The sequence below is a fragment of the Cebus imitator genome, unplaced genomic scaffold (assembly GCF_001604975.1).
Source record: "Cebus imitator isolate Cc_AM_T3 unplaced genomic scaffold, Cebus_imitator-1.0 Scaffold30, whole genome shotgun sequence".
In the NCBI taxonomy this organism is placed as follows: Eukaryota; Metazoa; Chordata; class Mammalia; order Primates; family Cebidae; genus Cebus; species Cebus imitator.
Window position 1 is genome coordinate 2,981,898 of NW_016107345.1, and position 15,914 is coordinate 2,997,811.

The 15,914-nt window shown below is 36.0% G+C and overlaps 1 protein-coding gene and 1 long non-coding RNA gene across 5 annotated transcripts in view; both read left to right on the forward strand.

Annotated features, from left to right (window-relative positions):
* RASA2 (RAS p21 protein activator 2) overlaps positions 1 to 15,699 on the forward strand; it is a 120,321-nt gene extending 104,622 nt beyond the window's left edge. For 2 of the 4 annotated variants that reach the window (XM_037736831.1, XM_037736832.1), the window contains exons 21-25: positions 7,415 to 7,497; positions 8,190 to 8,398; positions 9,122 to 9,225; positions 9,580 to 9,769; positions 12,631 to 15,699. In XM_037736831.1, the coding sequence (XP_037592759.1) occupies positions 7,415 to 7,497; positions 8,190 to 8,398; positions 9,122 to 9,225; positions 9,580 to 9,769; positions 12,631 to 12,661 (617 nt within the window). In that variant the 3' untranslated portion in view covers positions 12,662 to 15,699. The remainder of the gene's footprint in view (positions 1 to 7,414; positions 7,498 to 8,189; positions 8,399 to 9,121; positions 9,226 to 9,579; positions 9,770 to 12,630) is intronic. The other 2 variants (XM_017523740.2, XM_017523741.2) reach the window with 1 other exon arrangement.
* Positions 3,234 to 6,449, forward strand: LOC119470402. Its single transcript, XR_005199295.1, has 2 exons — positions 3,234 to 5,153; positions 5,372 to 6,449. It is a non-coding gene; the product is annotated as an uncharacterized LOC119470402 (long non-coding RNA).
* Positions 15,700 to 15,914: the final 215 nt, after the last annotated feature.

The following is a 15,914-nucleotide window of genomic DNA, read 5'->3' on the forward strand; positions in this document are numbered from 1 at the left end:
AAAAAAAAAAAAAAAAAAGAAGAAATACAGAGTTGTAATGCATAATCTGGAGAAAAAGCAATCAGTAGAAGTAGGCCCTAGATGATCTATCTACATGTTGGAATTAGCAGACATGAACTTTAGTCCCTCTATTACAAATATTTCAAGGACTTAGTGGTAAAGTAATCATCATGAATAAAGAAATAGGGAATCTCAGCCAAAAAAGAAAAAGAAACTCTAGAAAGGAATCAAATGGAAATTGTAGAATTGAAAAGCACGGTACCTGAAATGAAAAATCTAATGGGCTTAACAACAGATTGGTTCACTGAACTTGAAGATAGATCAGTAAAAATGAACCAATCTAGAACACAGAAAAGACTGGAAGGAAATGAACAAAACCTCAGTGACCTTTAGTACAATATCAGGTAGTCTAACATATGCATGGTTGGTGTCCTGGAAGGACAGTAGAGAAAGAATTGGACAAAAAATATATATATTTGAAGAAATATTGGCCTTAAATCTCCCAAATTTGATGAAATAGTATATTATAGATCTGAGAAGCTCAGTGAACTGCAAGAATGATAAATGCAAAGGAAACCGCACTTAGACATACAGTAGTCAAACCAGAGATAAACTCTTGCAAGCAGAGAAACAGAAGAGAAGATACTTACAGGGGAACAACAGTACAGTTGACAGCCAACTCCTCATAAAAAGCAACTAAAACCAAGGACAGTGGAAAGACGTCTTTAAAATGCTGATGGAACAAAGGTCTCAACCTAACATTCTAGAGAAAATTACCTTCAAAAATGAAAATATCTTTTGAATAAATGAAAGCTGAGAACTCCATTGTGACCAAGTGTGCACTATAGGAAATGCGAAAGGAAATTCTTCAGGCTGAAAGGAAATAATACCAGATGGAAATTTAGATCTACAAGAAGAATAAAGAGCACTGGAAATAGTAAATGTGTGGGAAACATAAGAATGTCTGTTTTTTTCTTTTCTCCATTTCTTTAAAAAGCAACTGTTTGATGCAAAATTTATAATATTTAATTCTAGGAGTTATAACATCTGGATGTGAAATATATTACAGTAACAGCACAAAGGAAGGGGGTGGAGTAAATTATTCCAAGTATCTTATATGTTATATGAAGTGATGCAAGAATAATTTTAAGTAGACTGTGATGAGTTAAGGCTGTATATTACAATATCTAGGACAAAAATTTAGGAAAAAGCAATATAACTAATCCATCCCCTTTCCTCCTCCCAAACAGTAAATAAAATATGAGGAAAGGAAAATCAGAGAAGCAAAAATCAGATGAGACAAATAGAAGACAAATAGCAAAATGATAGCTTAAACCCAGCCATCTTCGAAACCATGATATACTAGGATTTCTTGAAGAGACCATTAAAAGCACTGAGCATTTTTCTCAAATAAATGAACTGACTTCATTGAAAAGAAAGATGTGTTTTCTCCATTCCCCATTGTCATTCCTTTTTCTTTTGTTAATATGATGGGCATAAAATGTATTACTTGGTGGTTGAAATTTTTCAAGAGCTTGTTGGAGTTCGTTGAGTTGTTTGAACCATAAGCTAATGCTTTTCACCAAATTTGGGACTTTTTTTTACTTCTTCAGATTTTTCCACCCCTCTTCTAGGACTTCTCCAATTTATGCTGATAAATTGTCTCATAGGCAGTTCATTTTTCTTCTTTTGTTCTCTTTGGTCTTCAAATTAGATCATTTTTACTTAAGTTTGCAGTATTTTATCATCTCTAATCTGCTCTTTAGCCCATGCGAATTTTTTATTCATCTACTGTACTTTTCAGCTCCAGAATTTCCATTTAGTTCTCTTTGTACTTTCCATTTTTCTTTTGAGAGCCTATATATGTTGAGTTGTTATATTTTTATTGCATTATTTCGACATACTTAGGGTAACTACTTTGAAGTCTTTGCCTGCCAAATTCAGTATCTGGACCCATTCAGAATCAGTTTCATTTGGCTGCTTTCTTTCCTGTGTTTCTTTTATGTGTTATACTTTGCTATTTTTTATGTGTCTTATTTTCTTATTAAAAACTAGACATTTTTAAGATTAGTAGTCCCAACCTTTAGGGTTCGGTTTCATGGAAGACAATTTTTCCATAGACTGGTTGGGGGGTGGTTTTGGGATAAAACTTTTTACCTCACATCATCAGGCATTAGATTCTCATAAGGAGTACACAACCTAGATCCCTTGCATGTGCAGTTCACATTAGGGTTTACACTCTTGAGAGAATCTGTTCCCACCACTGATCTGACAGGGGGTGGAACTCAGGTGATAATGCTTGTTTGCTCACCCACTGCTCCTCCTGCTGGGTGGCCCAGTTCATAACAGGCCACTGACCAGTACCAGTCTGTGGTCCAGGATTTGAGGACCACCGTTGTAGATTATACATTGTAGTGTGTCTGCTTTGATTTGTTCTGAGTGCTTGCCTAGTCTAAAACATCAGCCTCTCTCTCATTTACAGTATGTAACTACCGATCTCTCTGTTGAGATGTTTCCCTCTAACCCTACCTAGCCAGTTGATGTCTCCCCAGGCTTTCAGTTTTTGTCAGACTCTGGGATATTCCACATATATGCCTACTTTAGCAGTCAGGCTTGAATCTGGCAAGTTTATTACCAAGCTTTCATAGCCCTCTTTCTTCCAGATTTCATCCTTAACCAGAATCTGTAACCTCCAGCCAGTAAACTCTTGCATTTTCACTGCCTAAGTTGGGGATCATGGAAACACCCCCAAGTGGAAAGACCGTAAACCCACAATTCTTATCCTATGCAGTTTTTTATGAAGGAACTTATCACTACCGTTGTCTTCCAGTGCCGTGAAGTGGTTGTTTTTAATAATTTGCCAAGTTTTATACACTCATCATTCTTAACACTATTATCAAAAATACAGTCATGATACATTATTTTAGCTGTGTCCTGTGGAGCCAGCATGTAGCTGGACATTCATTTTTATTGTGATGGTAATGGTGTTTTTTTTTAATTTAGAACGGGCACCGTGGCTCAGGCCTGTAATCCCAGCACTTTGAGAGGCTGAGGCAGGCGGATCACCTGAGGTCAAGAGTTTGAGACCAGCCTGGCCAACATGATGAAACCCAGTCTCTACTAAAAATACAAAAATTATCCAGGCATGGTACAGGTACCTGTAATCCCTGCTACTCAGCAGGCTGAGGCAGGAGAATTGCTTGAACCCAGGAGGCAGAGGTTGCAGTGAGCTGAGATCGTGCCATTGCACTCCAGCCTGGGTGAAAAGACCTAAACTCCTTCTCAAAAAATAAAAATGAAATAAAAAAATAAAATTTAGATATAATTCACATACCATAAAATTCACCCTTTTAAGGTATACAATTTATTGGTTTTCAGGATATTCATAGTGTTGCACAATCACCACTAATTCCAAAGCATCTTCACCACCCCAATAAAGAAACCCTAGACCCATTAACAGTCATTCCCAATTCCTTCCTTCTCCCAGCCTCTGAAAACCACTAATATACTTTCCGTCTATATAATTTTGCCTATTCTAGACATTTCATATACATGGAATCATACAGTATGTAGCCTTTTGTGACTAACATCTTTCACTCAGCATAATGTTTTGGAGGTTCATTCATGTTGTAGCATGTATCAGTACTTTATTCTTTTCGTACTGAATCATACTCTGTTTTATAGATAATACCACATTTTGTTTATTCATTCATCAGTTGATGGACATTTAGATTTCTTTTGGTTTTTGACTGTTATGAACAACGCAATTGTGAACATTCATTTACAATGTATATTTTTGTGTGGATGTATGTCTTTAGTTCTCATGGGTATATACATAGGAGTGGAATCAGTGAGTTAATAGGATATTTCTGTTTAATTAGGAGGTAATGACAACTTTAAAACCTGATTGCAGTCATTTAATAGGAAATTTAATGTACTCATATTTATTGTGATTATGATTACTACTTTGTTTTGTGTTTTCTGTTTACTAGGCATTTCTTTTTCTTGGGTTTATTTCTCCCTTCCTTTTTATTGGAGTAGTTGAGCTTCTGTATGTGCCTACACTCTATCTTCTGTGTGTCTCTATTTAGTGAGGAAACTTGACTATCCTATTTTCACTTTTTAAATCCTTAACAAATTTAAACTTAAATGTTTATATTAATGTCTACAGTTGATCCAAGTCTCCATTCAAGCTGGGAAAGAACATTATCATGCTTTCAATCATTCTTTTCTTAGCATCTCCCTAAAGAAGTCATCTGGAATTTTAATACTTATTTATCTTGTTTCTTTTACCTTTTTACATTATGCTTTAATGATTTTACATCCTTGCCTATCAATTTTCTTGATTTCTTTGGCTCAGCACTATCTTTTATATAACACATCTGTCTTTTTCCTAGATTCATTATTATTTTGTGGGAGTACTTCCTCAAGGAATCTTTCAGACGGGCTTTATGGCTGATAAGTTTTCTGGGTACTTGCATATACAAAAATGTATTTGACCCTTATTCTTGAATTATAGTTAGAATACTCCATTGTTTACTAGCCTCCATTGCTCTCATGAGAATTTTGATATCACTCTGATTCTCAATCTTTTGATTCTTCTATCTAGAAACTCTTAGAACTCTGTAGCCTTCAAGTTCTAATGTTTTTCTGCCTAGTATTTAGGTAATTGTCTTTTTTATTCTATCCTGCTTAGTACTTGGCGGATAACTTTGCATTTTCGAAGATTTCTGACTTTATCTCCGGGACATTTTTATCTGTAATTTTCTCCTGAATACTTTTATTCATCAAATGTTGAAACTTCTAAATCCATCCACCATGGTACTTAACTCTTCTATTTTTGTTTCTTTTTGCTGTATTTTTGGAGAGTCCTCAGTAAAATCTTCCATTTTTACTAACTCACATTGCAGCTCGGTCAACACTGTTAACTGTGAAATTAAACCTAATGATATCATGACAGTATATGTGCCTTGGAGCAATGCCCTTTCTCTACATATGCTGTGTTATAATTTCCCCGTAAATAAATAAATATAGCAATTTTAGGGTATGTGCATTCTTTGTGTATTCAACAAATCTAAAGCTAGAAACTCCTTGCAAAATTTAAAAATTCTGTGACTATCATGCCCCCTGTAGATTAGTACCCAAAGACATAGGTCTCTTGAAACCCCGTCTCTACTAAAAATACAAAACATTAGCTGGGCATGGTGGTGCGTGCCTGTAATCCCAGCTACTCAGGAGGTTGAGGCAGGAGAATTGCCTGAACCCAGGAGGCGGAGGTTGCGGTGAGCCAAGATCGTGCCCTTGCACTCCAGCCTGGGTAACAAGAGCGAAACTCCGTCTCAAGAAAAAGACAAACAAACAAAAGACATAGGTCTCTGCCCCCAATTTCTTAAAGTCCTGATTTCCTCAGACGTTATCCTCCTTTGTTGCATGTATGTCTCTCCTTCAGAGTGCTGGTTTTCCTTAACTGTTTGGTGATTTTTTTTTTTTTTTTTTTTTTTTTTTTTTTTGGTGTTTTACTCATCTGTGTGTTTTGCAATCCGTTTACCTACTTGAGTGTTGAATAGCTTACTGCCGATCATTATGAGGGAGGGACAGGACAAGCTGCTGAGGGGCAGGACTGCTGTTGCTTGTCTTCTGGTGTGGGTACTCTCTCCTTCCCTTCTGAGAGTCAGCAGCTACCTGTGACTTTGCATTGCTCGGCAGCCCATTATGCATCCTTGCTGCTTTAGCCTGTGAATATATGCGTCTGTTGACTGCTGCTTAGCACAAACCGGGGAATGGAGAAGGCCTGATTGACCCAGCTGTTCCAGATGCAACTCACCGATTAATCATCCTGATGTGTGTCCCCCCAGCCTTCAGCTGTCTATGTTCACTGGCTCTGGCTTGAAAGTCTTCCTTAACCACTCCTATTTTTGCAGATGTCTTATCATACATCTGGCGTAGACTTCCTTCAGTTACTACCTCCCTGCCCCACCATTCAACCTTCCACCCTCATAAATATAATCTCATCTGACTCTAGGAGATTGCTGATAGGCTTTCCTTATTATCTCATGCATTCATGATTTATATTTGTTAACTGTAAATGTCATTTCCTCAGAAAGTTTTTTTCTAACCACCAAGTTTAAAGTAACGTCTCACTTTCTATCACATCACCCCAGTTTATTTTCATTGTAACATTCATCTCTATTTAATATTTATGGTCTTTTGTCTTTCCAGACCTAAATGCATGCTCCTTTAGGAGCCTTATATGGTCTATTTACAGCTATATCATAAGTGGTTAGAACAGTGCCTGGTGTACAGTAGACATTTCAATATATGATAGTTGAATTAAGTGACTTTATCTTTTAAAAAAAATTATGTATCACATTTGCTTGAATTACTAAATTTTAGATTTTATACCAGAAACCAGGCTTTTCAAATATTCTATCTTAACATCTCTGTTCAAGACAAAACAAAACACACCTTTATTAACCAAATAGTTTTCTTTAAAAAAAAGCTGTGCAATTAATTGGTTAAATAATATAAAATGCAAAGTTTCTTAACCTCCAGCACTTCAGACTATATGTCATTTAAGCAAAGGTTGGGGGTAAAATAAAAGCAAAGCTTTGATTTTTCTAAGAACAACATTATAAAATGACCAGAAATCAGAAGTACGTTTGCTTATAGTTTCTATGACTATATGAGATATAATTTATTCTCAGGTAAATCGTAAATTGAAATGCATCATATTCTTTTGCCATATTATTATGGAGCTCCTTTAGCAAACTCAAATTTCCTTAATGTGAAATTTCCAAAGTCTTAGGTTAAGGATTCACTCTACCAGATAAGATTTTTACTTTTGTTCTCTGCATCTCTTAAATTGTGTAGCTTCAGGTGGCTGATCAACCCATATGGGATAATAATGAACAGTTTTTCAGTTTGGAGGGTTGATCCCTTAATTAAATTTAGGTCAGAAAATTATAAAAATTCACATAGGCGGTCATAGTTACTGCTTGCATAGAAACTCCATGAAAGAAATGTTCATGTCTGGCAAGTTTTGAGTAGGCTTCTTTTGCTGAGTTTGTTATTTTTTCAGTCCCCATATAATTAATATTACAAAATTTTGTAACATTCTTACTTTCTACACAGAGATCAAATTTAGTCCCACATTTTTCCTTGAAAATGTTTCAATATTGTATGGCAAAGTAAAGCAGTAGTCACCTTACAGAAGACAATCAAAATTCATCTGTTCCAGGAAACAAATATATATATATATATATATATATATATAAATACCATTTGTAAGTCTTCTGTGGGTTATTTATACTCCTGCCGTCAAAAAGATGAGCTTAAACCCTACAGAATTAACCTCTCATCTTTATAATTCTGATGGAAATTACTTTAATTTTTTTCTACTTTTTTAATTATTTAGGCAAAGATGCAATCTATACAATTCCAGTAAAAAACATTCTTGCTGTGGAAAAACTGGAAGAGAGCTCTTTCAACAAGAAAAATGTAAGCTATATAAATATTTAAAGCTTTCTGAACTGCATATATTACTTAAATATTTGTATTTCAGGGTATTTGGTAATACCTGTAATTCTGTCACCTATTAGGTATTTGTATTCAAATTTTCAAGAGGTTGTTTATTGGATTAATAGTTCATAAATAGCTCAAACTCTGTCTTAAAATTGTCCTTTATTGTTGATGCCTCATATACCCTTGCCTAGTTTGTTAAGTTACTTTTCTCAAGACTTCCTTGTTATACTGCTCTACGTGATACTCAAGTGTCTAAGTAATACAGTCCCAAGCCCTCTGCACAGCTTTGTCTTCTGTTCCCACTCAGTACATTCCATACACTCAGGCTAACCAGGATGATTTCTTTGTTCCTAAATATTTTTCTACTGCCTTTTCTTTATACCTTTTCTTCTACTGACAATTCCCTCCCTTTATTCATATCTATATGATAGTCCATTCCTTTGGATATGTGTGGCTTCTAAAACAAATTCTTTTGTACTGCTTAGTACCATGTGACTCAGATTATGCTTGGGACTAACTTGCTTGAAACATAATGATTTCCAAGACATCTTAGCAGCAGCTATCTAGCCAAGCAAACCAGATTGCTATTAGGTACTTTCTTCTGTTTTGTACTGTGTGTTGGTTTTTGAACTCTTGTCACTAACTTTTTATCTTAATTGCCTATGAAGATGTTCCAAGTAATACATACGGAGAAACCACTCTATGTCCAGGCGAATAATTGTGTAGAAGCTAATGAATGGATAGACGTACTCTGCAGGGTGAGCCGATGCAATCAAAACAGGCTCAGTTTTTATCATCCCTCTGCATATATAAACGGAAACTGGCTCTGCTGTCAGGAGACCAGTGAAAACACTCTCGGCTGCAAGCCATGTACTGCGTAAGTTTCTTTCTGATTATAAAAGCAATGTTTCAAAATTTGATATTCCATACAATGTTAATATTTGTCCATGAAAAGGAATGAAGTATTGATCCACGCAAGACAAGGATGGGACCTTGAAAAATTATGCCAAGTGAAAGAATTCAAACATAAAGGCCACATATTATCTGATAACATTTATGTAAAGTGTTCAGAATAGGTAAATTCATAGAGACACAAAGTAGATTAGTGGTTACAAGGGACAAGAGGGAGGGAGGAATGGGGAGTGCTAATGGATGCAGAGATTCTTTTAGGAGTGAAGAAGATGTTCTAAAATTAATAGTGGTTGCACAAGTTAAAAAAAAAAAAATTTAAGGCAGTGTTTAAATATAACATGAGCTTGATCCAAGATATCAAGGAAGAAGGACCCTTAGTGTTTTCTTTCTTATTTATGGAACAACCACTGTAGTCCTATAGACCTAAGTAATAATGTATTGCTTTTGTGATGAAGCATAGGTTGTGGAAATAATTTTACTTTAAAATTTCCTTCGTTATGATTAGAGTCACATAATAACCAAACCTCTCCTTGGCCCCACTTTATTTAACCGTCAAATGAAACTAAATTTCCAGACTTCCTTCTGCAAAAGTCTGTGCTTCTGTTTTTAGTCTCAAGCCATCAGAAGTCCTTGGCATGTTAACAAAGTAAAATTCGTCCAATATCTTTATTTTTTATTTTTACCATAGTGGTGTCCCTGCAGACATCCAAATAGATATTGATGAAGACAGAGAAACAGAAAGAATTTATTCCCTTTTTACCCTCAGTTTACTTAAGCTGCAGAAGATGGAAGGTAAATACACAATCTATTTTTATATAACTATAATCTTTCTTTACCAATTCCTAAACATTGCTTTTAGCATTATAGAAAAGTTGAAAATACTCATAGATTTACCAAAATATTATTTATTTGAAAGTTGACAAACCCACAGAAGGGCATTTTTCATTGACATTCATGAAGTAAAAATACTGTTTTTGTATGAATATGATGATCCTACTAAATAAAATGTACATATTTTAGTTATCTCTGCTATTCCAAGGGAAATCCCCTCAGCATAAGACACTTGAAAAATTCCTATTTGTACTACAGATTGCATTTATAGACTATGGTTGTCTGATCAGAGATTTATTTTCCTGCTCCTTGTAGAGGCTTGTGGAACTATAGCAGTCTATCAAGGACCACAGAAGGAGCCTGATGATTATTCTAACTTTGTAATCGAGGATTCTGTAACAACCTTTAAGACAATTCAGCAAATAAAAAGTGTAATTGAGAAGCTGGATGAACCTCATGAAAAATATAGGAAGAAAAGATCCAGTAGTGCAAAATATGGGAGCAAGTGAGTAATTTTTAGGCTATTGTAAACATATTTTTAAGCAGAGTTTGAGATTGCCTGTCCTGCCCTGTCCTCACGCCTCTTGCTCACCCACATCTGTCAAGACCCAGCTCAGGGCCTTTCTCTGATGCAAGTTTCCTTGGCCACTCAACAACTTTGTGTCCAGTGTAGCTGTCATTATTTTATTGTGTTGGTGCTACACTTAATCAACTTTTTTTTTTTTTTTTGAGACGGAGTCTCACTCTGTCGCCCAGGCTGGAGTGCCGTGTCATGATCTCAGCTCACTGCAACCTCCACCTCCCGGGTTCAAGCAATTCTGCCTCAGCCTCCCGAGTAGCTGGGACTACAGGTGCATGCATGCCGCCAAGCCTAGCTAATATTTTGTATTTTAGTAGAGATGGGGTTTTCCTGTGTTGCCGAGGATGGTCGCAAACTCCTGAACTCAGGCAGTCTGCCTACCTCTGCCTCCCAAAGTGCTGGGATTACCGGCATGAGCCACTGTGTCTGGCCTTAATTTTGGCTCGTGTGTGTGTGTGTGTGTGTGTGTGTGTGTGTATGGAGACAGAGAGAGAGAGAGTGTGTGTGTGTGTGTGTGAGTTTTTGTAGAGACAGGGTCTCACCCTGTTGCACAGGCTGGGCTGGAGTGCAGTGCTGTGATGATAACTCAGTGTAACCTCCAACTCCTGGGCTCAAGGGATCCTCCTACCTCAGTGTCTGTAGTAGCTAGGACTACAAGTATGCACCACCATGCCCAGCTATTTGTTTTATTTTTTGTAGAGACAGGGTCTCGCTGTGTTGCCCAGGCTGGTTTCAAATTCCTGACCTCTAGCAATCCTCCTGCCTCAGCCTCCCAAAGCGTTGGGGTTACAGACATGAGCCACCACTTTCAGCCTGTCACCACATTTACTGTTACGTTCAATTGTAATTCATTTGTTGAATACTTAGGTAGCTCTTTGTTTTGTTTTTGTTTTTACTGATTCTCCTACAGTACCTAAGTACTCAAAAAAAAAAAAAAAATGAGCTATGAAAGTGCTAGAAGTATTTTATAGTTGACTTTTTCCTACCACCTCAGGTGTAGATGGATACTACAATGGATAACAACTGCAACAACTCCCATTTGTTGGGTGCTTACTCTACCGAGGGGCACTGTGCTTAGTACTTTACAGCTTATTTAGATTGCTTTTAGCAGCAAGTTTCAAAGTCCCAGTTGAAGTGGCTTAAACAATAAAACATTTTACTCTTGCAAATTAAGTAGTTAACTTCTACAGTTGGTTGATTCAGCAACTCAGCACTGTCATCAAGAGACAGCTGCCACTCAGCCAACCTCAACAAGGTGATTTCTGTCTTCCTTAGGCCTGTTCCCTCATGGTCACAGATGAGCTGCAGTAGTTCAGAGCCCCACATTTTTGTATGATAGTATCCTGAGGCAGAAAAGGCTGTTTTCTCCCTACTTGGAGAAAGGAACCTTATCTAGAGTTACCCTCAGACTTCCCTGAAACGCAAGGCTGCCCAATGTTAGAGCAGAATCAGGATCTGTTTGCAAAGAAGTGGCCAGGGAGTGAGTGGTTCTTAAGCCAGCAAATAACAATGTTTGCCACAGTGAACACTCATTGATCCTCAGATCAGCCCAACTTGGTTTTATCCTCATTTTACAGCTAGAGAAATGGAGGCTTAGGGAAGTTAAATGTCTTCCCCAAGGTCACACAGCTGACCTAGTGAGGGGACTTTGAATCCTGGCCCCACCACCTTAAATATTCTTTGAAAAGTATGTGTATTAATAATTATATTTTTTATTGATGTATAATAGAAGTCAATTTGACAGGTATAAATATTTATTTTCTTCTTAGATAGGTGCCTCAATTAGAAAGGTTTTTATAAGCATCCTAATCCTGTCTTTTCTATGTTGGTGTAATTGACTCTCTTCCAACAGTGATAATCCGGTTTCCTTGGAGCCCTGGGAAGTTTCCATGTGAGATCCCAGACAACCTTAAATAATACTGCTGGCAGGTTTTGGGGTGTAGGGGAGCACTCCGCTCGCCCCCTGGTAGGCTCCAGGCTCTTGGTCTCTCGCTGTCTCAAGAACAGGAGAGGGGACCATGGCGGGTGTGCTCGTAAAGTAAATACCAGACCCAAAAAGTTTTTGTAGAAAAGTGGTTTATTTAGGTAGAGAAAGAGAAAAAGGAGAAGAAGAGAGAAAGCTTCCACCAAGAGTATGTGGAAGGGGACCCAAGTATGGAATCCAAAGGGGCGTGGAAGAAAAGGGACTTATAACCTGGGAGAAATTCCCACCTTCTCCAAGCCCCATGGCCAATGAAAAGAGTTTCTTTAAACTTCCACTGGAGTGGTTGACTTTTGACCCTTTCCCACGCCTGCCAAAATTAGAAGAGAAATTGTCAAATCTCCTGGATATAGAGGCATGGGAGGGGGGCATGGCGCTGGGAAGTTTCTGCCCTTAAAACTACGTCCCCTTGTGGACCTGGAAAGAGAACACATTCTACTCATACCCGTATACCATACCACTTCCCGCTTTATTTTTCTCTGTTAAAAAATATCAACCTCTACTGTACTAAGTATCTTACTCCTTTTATTTACCCTATACCAGAGTGTAAGTTCCATGATGGCAAGGATTTTCTTGATCTGTTTTGTTTACTACTTTATCCTTAACTTCTACACTAGTGTCTAAGATTTAATAGATGGTCAGTAAGTACTCGTTGAATTAATGAAACAAGATTTGGCATGAGAGATTATCAAGGGAAAATACTAAATACTTAATGGATTTGTATTTATATAATAAATTATATATTTGTCACCCTTTAAATTTTTATATTTCTTAAATTTTGAAAAGTGACTTTTTTCTTTTCTAGGGAAAATCCAATTGTTGGGAAAGCATCTTAGAGTTTAACAGATTGGTTCAGAAGAACTGGAAAATATTGTTTTTCTTGGAGCTTCTCAAGTCATCATATATTTCGTTCATACTATTTAAGAATGAAAATTCGCTTCAATGTCATCTGCCTCCACATCATATTTAATATTTAATAATTGAAATTAATTGTTTGGGAATCCTGGTAGTGATGTATAACTAGAGAATTTAAAGCCCAAGATTACCTTCATACCTGTGTGACCCAATCCATGTTTCTGAAACTTATTTTTAATCAAAAGAATCTTCCTAGAAAAGCTTTTTAACAAAGGGAGAACTCCTCCGTAGCAAGAAACCGTCTCTTCTTGTAACACTCTGTTCTGTGGACTTGTTTTCACTACCATCAGTGCCTGCTCTATACTGCCAACATTGTGTTTTACTGGAAAATTTCAGTTCATGACAGTTCAGAGCTTTTCATTTAGTTCATGGTTTTTTTTTTTTTTTTTCTTTTTCTTTAAAAAAGAAATGTTTTTCCTTTGGTCCATCAGTCATTACAGGTTCCAATCAAGGCAGTGATAGAAACTTTAGAAAACTGGCAGAGCATCCTTGAAAGCTGGTAGATCCTTTTGCCTGTTTAAAGATGTAAACAAAACTCAAGACGGGAGGAATCAGGGAATATGTGCTATTGTGTGCATCTTGTTTACATTTGGGATCAATGATGGCAAATGAAGTAATGAGACCACTAAAATTGTTTTTATTGTTTTAAATACCAGGTACTCATTTTCTTGATTTGAAAGTTTAACCTGACTTCTAAGGACATCTCTTCTGAAAAAGAAAGTAAACAGGGAACGAAAGTGGTGGGAAAATCACTTGACTTCACCTGCTATTTCATCTTGTAATAAGGGCCACCATAAGGATGCCCTCCTCATAGTGTTAGGTTCTGGTCTTTCTCGAGAACAGTCACTCGGCGCACTTTAATAATCTGGACTGCTCCAGATTATACTTTAGATACTCTGTGGTATCTAATCTTTATGATCAGTTGAATGATCAGTGTTTAAGTCTAGAAATAATGCTTTCCTGAAAACTGTTTATATTTCATTGCTGTTTCCTTATTGCCTGCTAGCCAAATAGAATTTGGCCAAGCAACTGTTTGAAGACCTTTTTCCCCAGAAATGTCCTTTTGTCCTAAAAACCCTAACTGTAAATAAACAGTCGAAGCAAGTTGCCACCTTGAAGTTGAGGGATACACTTTGCTTCATCAGTATTAAAAACCATGGTACTCTTTATTTTTGTCTTTTTTTATTCAAAATATTTTCTAAATGTGGTACTTTGAACCTTGGAGTATTTACATGTTTCTGTTCAAAACTGTGACTTATTATTGTAAGTCTACTAGTAGTGCTTTTTTTAGTTTCCCTGAGCATAAGCTATATTTCAAGATACACTTTGCCGATTATCTTATTGGTGGGTAATCATTTTTAAATTATATTGTTATTAGGTAATTATTTTTAAAGACTACTGGCATACAATCAAAGTTGTTCCATAAAATATTATAACTGAGCAATGTGTTTCTCTAAATGACTTGTAAAAATCAATGAGTTATGTTTAAGTCTGCATTATGGTAGATTATTACTCCTGGCTCCTTTTAAAGACAAGTTTGAAAGAGTCCTTTAAATTTTATAAGCTTGTAGATTCCATAAACTATACTGATTTATAAATGTGAAAGAATTTAGCCATTTAATAAATTTCTCATTCTTAAATTACATTTAGATTAAAATTCCTTTTAAGAGTCTCTGAAATGTCTACCTGTGAAGAACATGTAAACATCGCCAGGTACCAATCATTATTCTTTAGTGGCTTTTTAGTCCTCTGCTACTTTTTTTTACGGCAAAAGAAATATTCATCTAACATTTCTAATATCAAATTCCCAATTGTGATTGTTTTTAAAGATCATGGCATGATCAGAGAGACCAAGGCTGTGTGCATATGTAACTCTGGATTTGAAAGGGGGAGAGTTCAGTCATCTAGTTCTTTTCTTCACATGACATTTTTAAACAGCCAGTTTAACTGGAATTAACTTGGCACAGCCTAAAAAGAAGTAATGTGAAATTAAATTAATTTTCTTTGAAAGTCTTTCGAAATAAGAGGCCATGTCAGTAGGACCCTAAGATAACCAAGAAATTTGCTTCCAGGGCCCTTATTCCTCTGCCATTACTTAGAAATTTTTTTAATTTTTCATACCTGATATGCTTTCTCTACCTTTTCCACATTTGAAAACTTAGAAGGCAGCTCACTTCATCCTAAAAACCTAAAAACTCCAGGAAGGAAAGAAAAGGATGATATGGGGAAACTTGCCATAAATGCTGGTTCTGGTTCTTAGTATAGCCATTTCCATCAGTTGAAATTGTGGTGTGAACTGTTGCTTGTTTTGTTGTTTTATTTTTGTTTAGCTTTGTTTTTAATATTCATTTAATAAGATGGTGGGCAATAAATAGCAAAGGCTTTTACTCCCAGGAATATAATTTATCAAACTGAACTATTTTATTTGCCAAAGAAACTTGTTTTTAATATCACGGGTAATGGTTAAGTGTCAAAACTATCCTTTTTTTATTAAACAAAAAAAGGTGACAAATGATATGGCTTTTATTTCTGTTTCTGAAGCCTGATTTCATTCATGCCAGGTTTTGAAAAACAGATCTTTTTATTAGTGAAAGCACCTTTAATTTGCTCTAACGGTACATCCTGTAAAGACAGAATTCTGCATAGCCTTTTAGGTGTCCTTACAGTATGTGAAAAATACAAGACTCATTCTAGAGTTAAATTACCAATCTTGGTTGATATTATCTGCTTCCATTTTTATTAATTTGGAAATTAATATGTTGCTAGCAAATATCGGTTTTTACAGTGTCCAATTTGAAAATGTAAGTTATCAAAGCTTAATGTAGTGAATTTGTGTAACCATGTTGTATTGTTGAGAATGTATTTTTATTTAAATTTTATTTTCTTATCAAGAGTATTATAAAAATTAACTTTTGTAACTGTCGCTTGGAAATAACTGAAATAAATTACAAGAAGCCTGTCTGTTCTTTGTGAGACTGTATTTTCTTACTGATTTAGTATTTTCTTCTTGTTTAAAATTATTATACCTTGCCTATGAGTAAGGGAGCAGTGGAAATGAGAAGGCTCCCTTACAATGATGCAATCTGAAAAGTGTTCAGTATTCTTTTCTTGCACTTAAACTAGGCTGATTTTTGATGGGCTGTGTTCTTATATGTTCATTCATTCAACAGACTT